A 15,979-nucleotide genomic window follows, 5' to 3' on the forward strand; every position below is an offset into this window, starting at 1 on the left:
GGTTGTTTTAAAACTTCTCTGCACCATCCTTCTGTAACCCCCATGCACTTATATCTCCCACACAGTAGGTGGCAGTAAACGCAATGCCCTTTACTCTGTTGCTGCTCCTCTGATACCTTCAAAGGTATGGGAATTAATACAATTATCTTCCTTCCCTTCATCAGTGAAACAATTCCCACTTAAGTAGCTGCTGCCCAACCATGGACTGGCTCCAAACTTCAAACAGTGATCTCTAAATATATTTTCCAGACACGACAACGACTGCTATACACATTCCAAATTTTCATATAGGTTTTGTTTTCCAGATAATTTAAGGAGTTATTCGGCTTACCCGTGGAAGGTGTTGTGAGAATTCAAATACATATGAATTAACATGAATAAAATCAGCACTTGTAAACCTGGACGTGAGTAGCCCTAATGGGCCCATGGGTTAAATGCTCGATTGCCGAAGTTCCAAGTCGTCTAAGGAAATTTCGAGGAGCACTTGAAGGCAGCGCAAACGGCTTGCCTCCTGTCAGTATCATCGTTCAGTTGAGATCCAAGATGGAGGAGTGCCCCTCTAAACAAGTGCCCGAAAACCTTGACGACCCTCCCAACAGCCGACTTTTCGTGGTTACGAGCCGGTCCATAACCGAAGATGAGCTCCGGGATAGCTTTTCTGTATTCGGGGACATTCAGGGGGTCTGGGTCGTCAAAGACAGGCAAACGAAGGAGTCTAAAGGTATCTCGTACGTGAAGTTCGCCAGGTCTTCGCAGGCCTGCTTGGCCATGGAGGAGATGCACGGGAAAGTGCTGGCGGAGGGGACTAAACCTATCAAGGTAACTTTAATTTGCAGTCTGTCGAACAGTTAAGCTAGCCAACGAAACATTTTAAACATTCAGACGGTAATAGTTTATGCACATGTTGGCTTGCTGCATGCTACACGACAAGGGACGGTGAGTAACAACAGCAGAGAATGGAATCCGACTGGTTTGTCAGGATAAATGAAGAGGCATAGTTTAATTCCAAAACACTTACTGTATGTGAAGTGGAAAGGAGCGAGGAGGTTCTTGAATAACAAGATTGTTTGCAACTATTAAACCTGAAAGGAAACGCTGTCAATATGCAAATTAAGCTGTTGAAAACTATAATGTAATGTCCCAGGTGTCATCTCAGTGTGATGATAAACGCTAATATGCTGTCAAGGCTTCTGTTATGACATTGAAGACTTTTACTTTTGTTTGCATAAAAAAGGCATGTTTATTTTCTTAGTAAGCCAGCCAGTGTATTATTTCTTTGGTCATATAGGTGTTTATTGCCCAGTCGCGGTCATCAACGAGACACAGAGACGTGGAGGATGAGGAGCTGACCAGGATCTTTGTGATGATCCCCAAAACCTTCTCAGAGGAGGACCTCAAAGACACGTTCAAAGTAACCGCACACTCCTCATTTCAAAGCAGGACTGAGAAAGAGGCAGAGGGTTTAAGACTTTAATGCCCCAGCTAAAACTGTGGGACTTGGATTGAATAAACATCACAGAAACATGCTGTTAGCTTATGATACATCTTGTTTCTCCTCTTATTAAAGATGTTAAATGGTTTCTTTGGTCTCTCTCTTTCTCACAGGAATATGGCGATATTGAGTATTGTGTGATCATCAAGAATAAATTCACAGGAGAAAGTAAAGGACTCGGATACGTGAGATACTACAAACCATCCCAAGCTGCCCTTGCAATAGAAAACTGTGACAAAAGTAAGACTGAGTCAAATAACTTTATATTATTCGTGTTAGAAGCAGCAGCAGGAAAAAGTATTGAGAGACTCAAGATTTTACGAAAATGTGTCAAATACCTAGGCTGAGAATATTGAGTGTGTTTTCGAGCTCCTGTCGTATTTTTCTTAGAACTGTGACATTGATTGTGTTAATGTTATTAGCTTACAGGGCCATCCTGGCAGAACCTCGCTCCAAAACTACAGCCACAGAAGAGTACAACGCAGGAGGAACCAGGTCTGACTACAACAGCGGTGCCAGCGACACCATGAATCAGTACGCCTTCTCAATGGGTATGCATCTGGTTTGTACTCAGTACTTCACAAGAGAAAGAATTCTGTAGAAGATGCACAAACATTTGTTGCCGGTGTCCCTCTTCCCTGTACAGGTGAACCTGCAAACTACCAGGTCATGGACCCCCGCTCCAGCGAGTTCACACGCTGTCTCATGATGTCCACACGTGCTGCACTAACTCAGGAGCAGATCTTTGCTCTGTTTGATATCATTCCTGGCATGGAGTACTGTGAGCTGCAGAGGGACGCCTATGGAATGAGCAAAGGTTAGCGGCCAAATAGCAAATAGTATAGGCATAGGCTTTATAGGCAATGTATGATGGAACCAGAAAAACAAGAGTGCGTGACGTTTGAGTTCAGAACATTTTGTCACAATGTTGTGTTAGTGTTCAAGCTTAATTTTAAGTGAAATAAGCCCTACTCCCCACACCCACATTTTTTTTGCAGCAGCAGAAGGTTGGTCTGGATGGTTAACACTGGTAACTGTTCATGCTCCTGCAAACATCTGCCGGACCAATCAAATCATTTGGATGGGTTTTTTGTGGTGATAGACAGGAGAGCAACATCAGTGTAGTCATACACGTCACCGGAGCACTGTGGAGCTGAATGTGTTTACAATAAAGTGACTCTGATTGGTTGGAGGACCATGTAGTTCAGTGCAGAGGTATTTTATTTCTCTGTGCCAGTTGAAACGCCCCATAATGAAATCCAAATGATATCTTAGACTGGAGGTTCTGCGTTTGCCATTTTAATACAAATAGAATTTTCTGTGAGAATTGTATAAATATAATGTATACATTATGTCTACGTTGGTACAATAAACACAGTACATTAAAAGAATTCATAATAAAGGATGGATTCCTCTCTTGATGAATTTTCTGACCATTTAACAACAAGTGTAGATGGACAGTGATGTTCTTGTCTCCTCAGTGTGGCAGGTTAGAGCCACAGTCGCTTGTTTAGTTTCTAATGGATTCATAAAATAGGTTAATGACTCTTGCAAATGTTTAATATTAAAATGGTCTTTTTAATCTGACAGACAAAAAGCAGAAGTTATTTGTAAGTCTGCAAACTTTCCACTTACCTTACTGTTTCCTGTCTTGTGCCTGCAGGTCATGCTATGATTCGCTACAGCAATCTTGGATCAGCCGTTTATGCCAAGGAGAAGCTGAATGGCTTCGAGTATCCACCTGGCAACAGACTGGTGGTAAATTTCGTTGACGACGGAGAGGACCGTAGCAGGTACACACACCCATGCATGCATATGCTAAATACACACAGCATACACTTACCTTGTACCCGCACAAGGGTTAGAAGTTAATAGCAGCTTGGAGAATAAGTGCCCTTTAAAGTTAATATATCCATTAATTTAAATAAAAATGGGACCAGAATGCCGCTGATAATTAAGCGTGACCTTGTCGGCACGTCCTCTTGGCCACGTTTCATTTGGTGTTAAATATTCATGGGTGACTGATGTCCCCCGTGGGCCTCTGTGACCAGGCCATAGTTTTTCTGTGCACCCTGGCAGCTTTTAATTGATGTACAGGACAGTAGGTGATCGGAAGGAGTAAAACCACTGGTTTAAAAGGAATCAGGGCAATAAAATATACAGATATTATTTTAATAACGTGGATTATATTAAGTCATTTGTTTCTAGAAATCATTTCTGTCAGAGAGGCTCTCTGACTCTTCCCGTCTGTTTACAGCTCATCTGCAGATTATTTTGTCACACAACAACTTACATTTCTGGGTGTAGTCCTGTAGGTCGGATGGCCATGCAGTTTGTTGCAACGCAGATGATGTCTACAGTGTGGAACGGACCCTCCTCCAGCCAAGTCATGAAACCCCCAGTGAGTACATGGAATCAGTGCTTGACTTTAATTCGTTTTAATGCTGTATTAAAAAAAAAACACTGCATGTATAATGTTTGTCCTGATTTGCCAGAGGTTTACTTACACAGAGCCTGATTATATTTGTGTCTTAAACCTGGATTTCAAACACCAAACCTTGAACCCTACGTTCAAAAGGATGTACGGAGTTTGACCGATATGTTTACGTCTTTGTTTTTATCAGGGCTTCTCTTCCGTCTCACAGATGTCCCGGGTCCAGACGGACGTCAACCTCCCGCCTCTGAAGAAGCTCGCACCACCCGACAGCAAGGCTAAGGAGCGCTTGTTTGTTGTGTTCAGCCCCTCCCCACTGCCCCCGGATGTGTTGGAGGACGTCTTCTGGTAACACTGGCTTGTAATTTTATTAACAGTACTGTCAAAAAGGGCTGTTGGGTTGGAAACAGGCGCCGTCAAAAAATAGCCACATGATTCCATTAACCATCAGTTCAAAGGTTTGTTTGATTATGACGTTAATCTCAGTCACTGCCAGCTGCTCTAGATGAGAGCACCAAACTCAAGTGGTCTTAAATGACACAGTAATTCTGTTGTTAAACTGATTCTGTAGAGAGTCAGCACTAGCAAATGTTATTGCTTTATGATTAAATTACATTTCTCCCTTTTTGTGTGTATAGTCGCTATGGTTCTCTTATTGAGGTCCATTTGGTTCCAGGAAGGAAAGTTGGATACATGAAGTATGCAGACAAACAGGTGGGTCTAAGCTGACTGAGGAAAAAAACAATTGATTGTATGTTTACTTTTCAGACAAATAAAACTAAACCTCTCTCTTCTTCATGTCCGTCCCAGTGTGCAGACGAGGCCATGGCCGCGCTTCATGGTCATGTGGTTAATGGAGTAAAGATGAAGGTGATGCTGGCTGATCCTCCCAGGGAGGAGTCTCACAAACGTCCTCGTACCTACTAGGATCACGTGGTGGCAGTGAGTGGTAAGTGTCCTGTCATTGGCTGCAGAGAGCACTAGTATGACTGAGAGGATAAGAAAAGTATTATATACCATGTAACGGTATATGTGCAAGCAACACAGACTATATCAGGAACGAAAAGACATTTGTTCTTACCCAGTAAACATACCGACCAACAGCCCTGACATCAGTTAGAGTCGAGTGAAGCACATGAAAAATTAAACATTATGACAAACACAGAAAATATGAGTATTCATTGACTGCTGGAATAAGTCCAGGTGTTAAAGATGTGTGACGGTGAGAATGTGTAACTGCTAACATACACACTTTGAGTTGTCTGCCACAATTCAGACATTTAGCTTAGATATTCCCCCAACAGTGGAGTGCTGCTATGCCTTCCTACAGGGTTTCCGCGGAGCCTTAATGCATATTTAGCATTGTAGGTCTTAAATTACCTTTAGTCAATTCTTAAATCCTTCCGCCCATTTTCCGCTTCATTTGCAGTATGACCCCCCTCTGGCTCCGGCCTATTATGTTTCTGTTCCTCATTAGTGGAGCCCACTCCAGGGATGTGACTTAATAGTTGAATGACAATAAATTTAGTTATTTTGAAAGTAATCCTGGGTCTCTGATTTTCCTTATTTTTAGTTTATTTCTGTAGGTCTTAGGTTTAACCCATAATGGTCTTAAAAGGGTCTAAAAAGAAGTCTTAAATTTCCCCTGCATTTCAAACCTGCAGAAACCCTGTTCTATTCCTCTAGTACCACAGTTTTTCTTCCCTTATATGAGTTCACATTCACATCACCTGTAGCTTGTAGCTGTAAACCTGTAGTTTACTGCTGTAATGAAAATGCCTCTTAATCTGATGACGGGTGTTTCTCTTCCCTTGAATAACACTGCAGCTTCTTGTTCCCTAGGCGACTGTTGTCATGACACAATGACACCTGACCTGACAGACCGACCGACATCAAGACCACCTCCCGACCTCTGACACGACCTTTGACACCTGTCTGACCTTACTTCTGGTCAGTGACCTTGCTTCGACTCGTTCATACAACTATTAACATGGAGTCTCGTGTACAGTGTGTGAACATTGTATTGTGTAGTTTGTGCACAGTGTCGTGCTTTTAGTTCAAAGATTGCGCCTTGGCACTGCTATATGATGTATGAACAGACATTGAAGAAACCCATGGAGCTAGGCTGTAGAAGAGCTGCTGGGCATTTTCTTTTCTAGGCATTAGGCTAAAGTCTGCTCATAAGCTTTTAAAGGTAGCTCTAGCATTTTTTTGTCCTGTGGTTTGACCTGTAATCCCCTATTGAGTTCAGGTATTTATTAGATTGTGAACCTTTTTTTTTTTCCTTTGGTCTCAATAAAATGAAAAGTTCAACACCTCAACCAGCCTCGTCTCTGCTTTCATTGACTGTTAATTGTTGATGAAAACAAAAGCATCATTCAACTTCGTGTTGGTTTTCTGCGAGATGATGTGCAAGTGGTTAGTAGCATTATTTTTTGTGAAAAGCTCACTCGCCAGTTCATTAGGTACACTAATGAAAAACACTTTAATGTAACAGTCCTGCACTGAATCCTGTCTTCATGAATGTTATGGTATTCAACATTAGCTTCAAATGTGAGAGAGCTGTTGATTCAACTGGAGGTTGGGGTTCGTCCAATCATTGATTTGTGTATTACCACTGAGTGTTTGAACTATTTTGGACCCTATTTTAGTCCATGGGTTAGGCTGAATAACAGAAACACTCCAGGGTTAAACGGAGTCCAGATGGGGTACACCTGAAGCTGAAGCATCTGGAGAAAACTGACAGGGAGGCACAGGCAGAACATGCAACCTCCACCCAGGTTTGAATCCAATACAGCACGAACTCCATCCTCCAAAATGACCATCCAGTTGAGTGACCATCTCTCTGATTCTGTTTCAGCATCAACTCAACAGCCATGACAGGAAATTTAATGTAGGACTGTCATATTTGAATACATTCCTTTATATTACTGTTCCTGACGCCAGCAAAACAAACTTCTGAGATATGAGCGATGATTGATCATGATTACATGTAAATATGGTTGACAGCTTAATGATAGCTCTACGATTAAATCGCATGCTGACTTACCATTAACACATACCTGGATTTAGAACAACTGTCTCATAATACGTAACATATTGACACAATAAGATCTTAAGCTCAGTATGTTTACATTGTGGTAAAGTGAAACTATCTGGGACTATATCCAAAAAGAGACGACGCTGGGTGTACAGTCATTTTATTCTGTTTGGAGGCAACTCATGAGAATATTATTTACAATACCAGGCTGGCAAACGGGCACAAATCTGGTGTCAGTAGATTGGGCCAATGACTGAGAAGCGAGGTCTGGACCTTTCCTTCCTCGGAAAGTTGCAGGAAATTTCCACAACACGAGATTTTTCAGCAGAGCTACCACCTCGGCCGAACGAGACAACGGATCTGTTGAAGGAAAACAACGTCTGCAGGGATGACAAAAGTGCGTCTTCAATGTATAGCGTCGATTTTTGGCATGGTTGAAGCTCTGAACAGATTTTTCTTAAAACAGAATCACTCCCGTTCATCTCCCACTTTGACTAGAAAACTCCATCGCTAAAATTAGATTTGCTGAAGTCCTGTCTCATAGTACACATAGTGCTTTCATTTTGAAAATCCCTTACAACTGGCCTAAAATCATTTTAATATTAAATTCTGATTAAACAGAAGAAATCGAAGCCTAAATGTTTAAAGCAAATGTCAGGATAAACAAGGAAGTTTGTCAAGCAACAAAAAGTGCACAAAAACCACCAAGTTCTCTTCCAGTGGAAACATTCGACTGTGACACACTTAGCTCTGCTGTGGAAACCTGATCACCCCAGAACAAATGGATGTGTGTGTGGGGGGATGGGGAAGAGAGACAGGCAGTGATGTCTTGATATAATCAGGCTTTATTACGGGAGTCTCTGAAATGTAAAATCATTCAAATGTCTGGTCTCTTTGTTGTTTAGCTCCATGCATCCATCAGTCCATCACTTCGCCACTTAGTCCCGTCCTAACTTCCACCTCCGGCGACCCTCTCAATCTTCCAGCGCCAGTGTGTTAAATTCCTCGTCGAGCTCCTCCAGATCTTCTCCCGTGAACAGGTTTTCGTCCACAGGCACCTCCTCTTCATCCGTCCCTCCTCCCCCTTCTCCACCTCCGTCCACTCCTGAAAGTCCGTTGGCCTCGGCGCCGCCACAAGCTCCGTTCAGCTGCTCCTCTGTGGGCAGAGAAGACACGTTTGCACCAGTTGGATTCGCATCGTTCTTATTGGCTTCCCTTCATCATCATCTCTTCGTTTTCTTTTTCTTACCGTTTGTTTCCGATGCCCCCGTCTTATTCCTCAAGCTGAACCGGTCTGTGGATGCTACGGTAATGCCTGTATTGTCGACCTCTTGTGGAACAAAGCGGGATAAGTCTATGTCCTGGACCTCTGTAGTGCCAATCTAAAATCAAAATTAAAGTTAATGTTTGCAGAAGCAGAAAGCTCTTCCTGATAGAATACACAGGAACTTTAATTAAGATAATTATGATAAATAACAGTCTGATAACGATGTTTCCTTGTTGCATTAAATTGGGTAGGCACTGATTTACAGCTGGCAGCACAGAAGTGTTCAACAGGTGGAAGTTATTAACAGGAGAATCATTTGCTGAGTGAAAAGACAGGCAGCTAAAAACACAGCCGTAATGAAACCATTTAAGCACAAACAAGTCTGTGTTGCCTGTGAGGAGTAGAGGGTCGATTTTGTTTAGAGGAAGAAGGAACACTGTTCACTGTGTTCCACTATTATTTAGGATCTTCAGAGACTCATTTCATGAGGCAAATCACACAACTGGACTACAACAGAAGAGCCTTGCAAAAATAAAGCCATATTAAAGATGTGAAACTAGAGGTGAAATATTTTGGGAATACCACAAATTTCTGGAACATTAGTTTCAGTTTTAAGGTTTTTTTTTGTTGTTGTTTTTTTTAAACGGAAATTGAATCGAATCACAACCTTGTGAAATGGAATTTATTACGTTAGGCAGTCAGTGGGGATCTTTGGGTTACTCCCTGGCAGAAGCAGCCATTCCAAAACAACTTGGAAAACTGACAACATTAGAGTTTGTACCAATAATGCAAACTGCATTAGATGAGATGTTGAGTGTGGGCTTATTGTAAACTTTCTCATCCAGGGCCATGAAACAATTCAACATGAATTCAGAGAAACCAAGCAAACGTTTTATCTGCTCTAAAACCGAGACAAGAAAATCTTCCATGAGTACCTCTTCCTCCTCATCTTCTTCATCCTCGTTGGCGTATCGAGTATCGTCAGCCTCAGCGTCGTCATCATCAACCAGCTCAGGGCGGAACTCGAACACCTCTCGGCCGCTCACCTACAGAAATATATGACAAGACAGAAAATGTACCCTCATTTTTTTTTTTTTTGATAAGTCTATGAACACACAGAGAACAGGTGGACCTACCACTAGCGATTTTCCAGCCTTAAAGTCAGCCTTCTTCTTCTCCATCTCCTCCCTGGCTTTATCCACCTGTCAATCAACAGCAGGAAGTTACACTTTTTGAAACTCTTGTGGTAATGTCTCAAGTCATCAGAAGACAATCTTTCCTCGAGGAACTTTATATCAAATGTTGATACACTGATTACAAAAACTGAATTTAAAAAAAAAAAGTTTAAAACATGGTCCAACCTTCTCCTGCCTTTTCCTCTTCTTCCAAGCCAGGAAAGTCTCCAGGGTGATCCGAGTCACGTTTGGACCCAGAGCTGCACGCTGCAGAGACACGTGGAGGTGTCAGGGTGTAGCGAGAAAAGAGCTTCCAGGGTAAAAATCCATCTCAAAGAGCATTTATGTTAGATTAGATATTGTGTGGCAGCCATGTTGGAGGGAAGTTCTCGTGTTTTGAGCGACATTACCTGTGGAGAACTAGTTCATTTCATCTTTTATTTTATGCTGCCTTTTTTTCAAAGGTCTTAAATGAAGTTTACTTACTGGTCACCGTGTAGGGCAACTTCTTAGGATGTAAGCTATCTGAAATGAGCTTGGCACATCTGATGTGGAGCTACAAGTTTTGTTTTTTACTTTGACATTATCTGATGTTTATTTTTAGTTCTCTTCTGTTTTCATCAATGGACACGTGTCATTTATTTCTACTTTGCTTTCTATTGTGCAAAGACAATAAGTAAGAAGTAAATGAAGTAAAGATGGTTTGAACATCAGTAACACTATCATTTCTTCCACTCCACCTATTCCAACCCGTCTAAACTGCATTTAATCGGTCTGAAATACCTGGACTGTATTTAATTTACTGATCCATCTACTAACTGCAAGTCAATGGGAACTTTCCTTCACCCTCTCATCCTCACCTCCTTCTCTATCAGCTCCTCCAGTGAGACCTCTTCCTCCTTCTCCTCCTTCTTCTTGTCTTTTTTCAGTACAAAGCCAGGTGGCAGGGCATGCCGGTACATGCAAGTGTCGCCCCCTCCTGGACACACCCAGAACCAGCCGTACTTATTGTTCTCTATGGCATCCAAGAAGTACTTACACACCTGCAGACAAATAATGAAGTAAACAGTGGTCATGAATTTAAAGCAGGTTGATGTGGCCAGAGACAAGCAGCCATGAAACTACTGACTGAACTTACAATTTGAGTTTTGGCTTTCTTCTTCTCCGCCTCTCCGTGTTTTTTGTTGACCACCTCCTCCAGCTTCTTCTCATCCCAGTTGTCCATAGTGTCTGTACACAACACATTTCATTTAATTCACTTAATTTAAAGAGTGACAAATTAAATTCTGTAAATGCATCATAGAGCCTTTGTAGAGATCATTTAAACTACCATGGATGCCACTTTTGAGTTAAATTAATACAGTTTGCTCCTGTTGATATATTAAACTAGGCCTTTTTTTAATTAATCTATCAATCCTGAGTAATAACTAAATAATAAACAGAACTTCCACTATTATACTTTTGTTCAAACATTATCATAACACATTTAACATGATATCTACATATCATATATATCATATGATATAATGAAACCATTTCACACTCATAATATATTCAAAAACAAAACAACTTAGGTTTTCCATTAACATTACACTCTACACCCACTTAATGTTAATGGAAATCTAAGTCGTTTTAAGCAGATAACTATACAACTGCATTACCAATCCCAATCAGCACAAGTCATTGAAATTAAATTAAACTCATCTAATTACTTCTAGACTGAATGAATCCTAACTTTTGTGACGAATAGTATCATTATGTAAAGTCTGAACAGTTTCTTTGTTGAAGGGATTAGTGTTAAAATGTGTAATAGTTTCACTGTTTACGGTAGAAGTTGTGCTACTACACACTGACCTTTCTCCAGGTCTTCATCTCTTTCGTCCACGTAGACGCTTCTCTTCTCACATTTCCTCTCCATCGACAAGTCATGGCTGAACTTGCACTTGTCTCCTTTAGTACACTGGCCCTGCTTGAAGAACGCACACAGCACCGACTTTGGATCAACACCTGCAGAAAAGAGAAGAGCACCAATGATTGATCATCTTTTCTTGTAAACTCCTGTAACTCTAGAATGAATTATTCTCCTGTCTCTTTCATAGACAGAGGGCTGGTTACCTTTGCTGACTTTCTGGGCAGCGACTACAGGTTTAAAAAGCTCATTGAGTTCTTCCAGCTCCTTCTTCTTATCAATCTTCTTACCAGTCTTATCTAACTCAGTCTGGGAAAGTTCAACAAAACACACAGACACACGTTAGATAAATTTAAGAAGTGATCATGTTAAATGAGCTCCAAACATTTAAAAGGCGAGCCCCAAGACTAACCTGTCTGGCACTTTGTTGTCCATATTTGACCTGCTGAGTAACGTTTTTGATGAACTTCTGCTGTTTGGCTCCTTTCTTGTTCTTCAAGCCAAACGTCTTGTCCTAGAAAAAAAAAAAAAGTCTTCAGTTTCATTAACCTCCAGAGAAATCCCACAAGTAAGCACTTCCAACTGTCTCAGTCAGTTGGAAGTGCTTACTTGTGGGATTTTTGTGTTAGATTTAATTTGTCACAAGGATGTTATAACATGCAGGGAAATCTCTGGCTGTTCGTTGAGCATGATGCTCATCAAAGAACTATCAGCAGAGAAGGCCGTGATATCAGGTGCACGTGTGTTAAAGTCTGGCAAACAGGAAGAGTTACTATTAACCAGGAGTCTTGGAAGACATACAGCCAATTGTAAGGACCTGGCCTTTCCTGAATCATGCTTATCATTTGGTCTACAAGTTGAATGAAAATAGCCTCCTGTGCGCCCATTATTTAGATATTTTGTTCTTCTTGGTCACTGGCCATTAAACTGATCAATCACAGTGATTTCTCTGACCGACTTATTCAGTCACTGATTCAACACAACGAAGCATCTGAAACGCCAACAGAGGTTCGACTACCATCACACTAATGCCACAGATCCTCACACACAAAAGGGTCACCATGTCCTGTCTCTGCCCTTGTAGGTAAACATGTGATCTGATTTCACCAACTTGTGTCAAAATCTTGATGGTATCAAAATCACACAATATAGCACTGCTGTTTGGATTATAGATGAATCACCGTTACCAGCAAATTGTGAAATGACACAGAAAAATACTGACTTTAAAAAGCTGAGTTGTTTTCCACATTTTTTGAAATCATAGGCAGCTTAGAACAATAACACAAGTTGATGTTGCATCTTTGCTCACATATTCATTCTTATATTACCGCACACTGTAGACAAGTCTGCTGTCACTGCAAAGTGTTTGTGGAGTCTTAAGTTAAGGATGAAGCAATGATTTTCTCTGGCTTAATCAACACAGACAACATGGCAATATATTATTTAGATTTGGCTCATTTCATGTACGTTTTCTGAGAAACAATCCTGTTAAAATTAAACATATGGCTGACGTTGAGTCACTGTGCTGGTGTGTAACCTGGTCTTTTCTGACATAGTTTTGACATCCACTACCCAGCCAACCAGTTGGACAGCTGGACACTGTGTTTTTTTGTTTGTTGTTTTTTTTTTTAAACAAATGCCACTCACACAAGAGTGTGTAGTAATGTGTGGCTCACTGGTGCATTTCGAAGAAGCGACCACAGTTGACTGTATGATAAATCCAATGTTTGTTATGGTTACTTCTTGGCAGTTTCAGACGACTACACCCAACGAATGGTTCAAAGTTTCTCTGCCCCCGAGCACCGTGTCATTACCTGATGTAAAATCAAACAGGTGACAAGTATATTCCTGCTCTGACACAGAAAAGACGAATGTACACATCAGCAGGTTTTAATACAATGTGCATCTGTTGTTGAGTGATGTTTCTCCTCACCCTAACCAGACTAATTATATCTGCCTGGCCCAGTTATATCATAAACTAATCCAAAACAATTTGAACTATAGGTAAATAACTTAATGGAAACCAGAACGGGCTCTAATCTATACCCTCATCAGTCATATGTGGCGGATCGGAAACAGGCCCACCGTGAAGAGCATTGAGGCCCATCCAGGTAGCGAACACCTAATTTAATCATAAAACACAACGTATTCATGCTGTTTTATTCTGACAAATTTTAACTGCTCACTTTAGAAACGGTTATAAGCACTGCTGGGACAAGTGTGGACACTGGTTAAGACGACACGGCCCTGCTAGCAGTTTAGCTGCCTGCTACATGCACTTGTCAAGATGACCACAGCTAGCTTTATGACAACTGAAAAAGAGTGTAACGTTACCGTACACGACCCGTATCACAATGTCAATTAACTAACTAATCAGTACAGGACGATTAATTAGAAGTGTCACCAGCCTAGAGGCAAGAATAAGTTTCGCATTAACTAGTGTTAGCTGTGGTTAGCGGTACGTTAGCCGGACGGCTCACGCTAGATGCCGACAAGCTAACTCGTGTAATTTTTTACCTCAATAATCTTTTCCTTTTTCTTCTCTTGAGTTTTTTTACTTCCCGCGGCCGGGGCGGGTTTCTTCGGAGGCATGTTGACTCAGGTACAGGCGTGTACAAAATGCGTGTAGCTGTATATAATGTATTTTTTTCAGTGAGGTGTTTGGGCTAGAAAGTCAGCTCCACATAACCCAGTTGTTGCTGCTAGCACGGCACAGCAACGGCGGCGCGCTCTAGGCCACATGTGAGGTAGTGACGGTCTGCGGCGTCATCACGTAGAAGAGGGGCATGCTGGTCACTGTAGTCTGATGTACATAAACTTTACCTTCAAAGGTACCTTCCACACTAAATTTATGATTATTATCATTATTATTATTACTATACATGTACTTATTGAGGTAAAAGTGTCATAAATGATTCATTTAAGAGAAGTTTACCAAGAAAATTAGCACATAACATCATTAAAAATATTATATATTTAATATAATTTTATCAACAACAACAATAATAATGATTATAATACAATATTCCTTACGAAAGCAGAGTAATATGGTTTCGCCATAACTTAATTGCAGGTTTAGTATTTGACCATTAGGTGTCAGTGTTGCAATGTCTGTCAATTGAGCTGTACCACATGACAAAGGTGCTGACTAGTCTAGTGGTCAAACTTAATTATATTCCAGCATGTACCCTCAGAGAATTGCTTAGAATTGATATTAGAATGAGATTATAAAGCTATATATTGGGAAACCCTTATTGCATTTCAACAAAGCAGATTTGCAATATGTGGTTTGCAGGAAGTTTTACAGAATAGCCTGTACAATTCTTTGATATACTGTTTAGAGGCAAAATGATATAATTAGGAGGGTAATTATCTCAAGTTTCATTAAGATGACATATGCTTTAATGCATTACAGTTTATTTAATCAGATTCATGCTACACCTTTGAACCTGTAGCAAAAAAATGACTGTGAGGGAAAAGGCTGAGACTCAAGTCATGAGAGTTCAGGAAGGCCACATGCCAGAGCTGGAAATGATTGGCTGAGTGATTACGGAGCATTTTGCATAAATAGCTTCAAATTTAAGCGTGGAGCAAAATCCAGTGTAAATGAGGTTGCAGCTGATTCATGGCCTAGTGAAAAAATCATCATGATTTTTTTTTCTAATGCGACTGCTTTATAAATAATTATCCTAAATATATATATAAAAAACACTTGCTAGAGAGCCAGCATTTGGCCAGTGAACACATGAGTGTTTTATTGCCATTCCGCTCTCTATTTCAAAGTTTGATCTGAGCACTGGTCAATTAAAACATCCTTGATATGACTCAGATAAAATTTTAAATCTATGTGCGGACCTTGTCTCTGTATTTTGTACGCCATGAGGGAAATTAGGGGAAACAGAAAAGAGCAGCAACAGCCCTGCAGTCGGTTATGTTTGAACTCCCTCTAAGAAGAAAACCCCCGTTTGTAACCAGAGGAACTCATCATGGCTGCAGGGCAGAGAGCCAACCAGCAGGGGTTTTAACGCCTCAGCTGCTGATTCAACTTGATTTAATTAGATTTCACTTAAGTTACTAATGTGATTTCATTTGGTGCATTTGACATGTGTGGCCATCGTCCACGTCCTGTCTCAGCCCATCGGCCACTTTGCCGTTCAGGAGGCGTGCGTGTTGTGCGGCTAACCGTGGCACGAAATGGGTCACACACCCCTGCTCCTCTCGGGCTCCTGCTCTTGTGCCTTTTAATGAGCCTTTTTTTTGATGGTAAGGGACAACATTAGATCAGTTTGGGTGCCCACATAATGGCGGTGCTGGTAGTGTGTCGTAATGAGTCCCAGAGTGAGACAATGAATTTACTCTAGTAACAGCGTCCTTGGCTGCAAATGTGTTATCAAGCCATGTGTTAGCGTCTTCTCTGTGCTGTCTGCTTGCACGCTCTGAGGCGACTTTATTTCATTTATTTCATCCGATGTGCAAATATTTATTTATAACACGTTTATTATGCATGGCACCTTTCTATCGTGCTGCTCAGTTAGCTGGTGAATGCATGAGTGTGTATATAACCTATATTGACATTACATGGCTAAAGGCTAGATTTTACAACAACAGAGGTGGTTACTATTGCCTCAAGCAAACTTTCTTGTGCTTGTTGAAGATGTTTGT

At 41.0% G+C, this 15,979-nt stretch overlaps 2 protein-coding genes across 3 annotated transcripts; one reads left to right on the forward strand and one right to left on the reverse strand.

The window, feature by feature from the left end:
- Positions 1-402: 402 nt before the first annotated feature.
- rbm45 (RNA binding motif protein 45) lies at positions 403-6,247 on the forward strand. Of its 2 annotated transcripts, none has more exons than XM_047603954.1 (11): positions 403-819; positions 1,289-1,411; positions 1,606-1,732; positions 1,915-2,043; positions 2,139-2,309; positions 3,156-3,285; positions 3,800-3,893; positions 4,117-4,274; positions 4,565-4,640; positions 4,737-4,875; positions 5,769-6,247. In XM_047603954.1, the coding sequence occupies exons 1-10, from the start codon at positions 418-420 to the stop codon at positions 4,851-4,853; spliced, it is 1,527 nt and encodes a 508-aa protein (XP_047459910.1). In that variant the 5' UTR covers positions 403-417; the 3' UTR covers positions 4,854-4,875; positions 5,769-6,247. The 2 variants fall into 2 exon arrangements, with proteins under 2 accessions (XP_047459910.1, XP_047459912.1); XM_047603956.1 differs by having other exon boundaries at positions 4,138-4,274.
- An 862-nt stretch (positions 6,248-7,109) lies between these two features.
- On the reverse strand, positions 7,110-14,059 carry zc3h15 (zinc finger CCCH-type containing 15). Its single transcript, XM_047603666.1, has 11 exons — positions 13,835-14,059; positions 11,730-11,831; positions 11,524-11,626; positions 11,263-11,415; positions 10,547-10,638; positions 10,269-10,451; positions 9,595-9,675; positions 9,370-9,435; positions 9,169-9,279; positions 8,216-8,348; positions 7,110-8,122 (listed from the first exon to the last, which is right to left on the reverse strand). The coding sequence occupies exons 1-11, from the start codon at positions 13,907-13,909 to the stop codon at positions 7,941-7,943; spliced, it is 1,281 nt and encodes a 426-aa protein (XP_047459622.1). The 5' UTR covers positions 13,910-14,059; the 3' UTR covers positions 7,110-7,940.
- Positions 14,060-15,979: the final 1,920 nt, after the last annotated feature.

This window comes from Mugil cephalus, chromosome 13 (assembly GCF_022458985.1).
Source record: "Mugil cephalus isolate CIBA_MC_2020 chromosome 13, CIBA_Mcephalus_1.1, whole genome shotgun sequence".
Classification (NCBI taxonomy): Eukaryota; Metazoa; Chordata; class Actinopteri; order Mugiliformes; family Mugilidae; genus Mugil; species Mugil cephalus.

What these genes read in the sequence shown, in the direction of transcription:
- rbm45 (XM_047603954.1), top strand. Translation starts at nt 418, where the DNA reads ATGGGCCCATGGGTTAAATGCTCGATTGCCGAAGTTCCAAGTCGTCTA. An exon ending in TCAGTACGCCTTCTCAATGG is followed by an intron (nt 2,044 to 2,138) that starts GTATGCATCTGG and finishes TTCCCTGTACAG; the next exon opens with GTGAACCTGCAAACTACCAG. An exon ending in GACGGAGAGGACCGTAGCAG is followed by an intron (nt 3,286 to 3,799) that starts GTACACACACCC and finishes TTCTGGGTGTAG; the next exon opens with TCCTGTAGGTCGGATGGCCA.
- zc3h15 (XM_047603666.1), bottom strand. Translation starts at nt 13,909, where the DNA reads ATGCCTCCGAAGAAACCCGCCCCGGCCGCGGGAAGTAAAAAAACTCAA. An exon ending in AAAAGGAAAAGATTATTGAG is followed by an intron (nt 11,832 to 13,834) that starts GTAAAAAATTAC and finishes TTTTTTTTCTAG; the next exon opens with GACAAGACGTTTGGCTTGAA. An exon ending in AGAAAGCCAAAACTCAAATT is followed by an intron (nt 10,452 to 10,546) that starts GTAAGTTCAGTC and finishes ATTTGTCTGCAG; the next exon opens with GTGTGTAAGTACTTCTTGGA.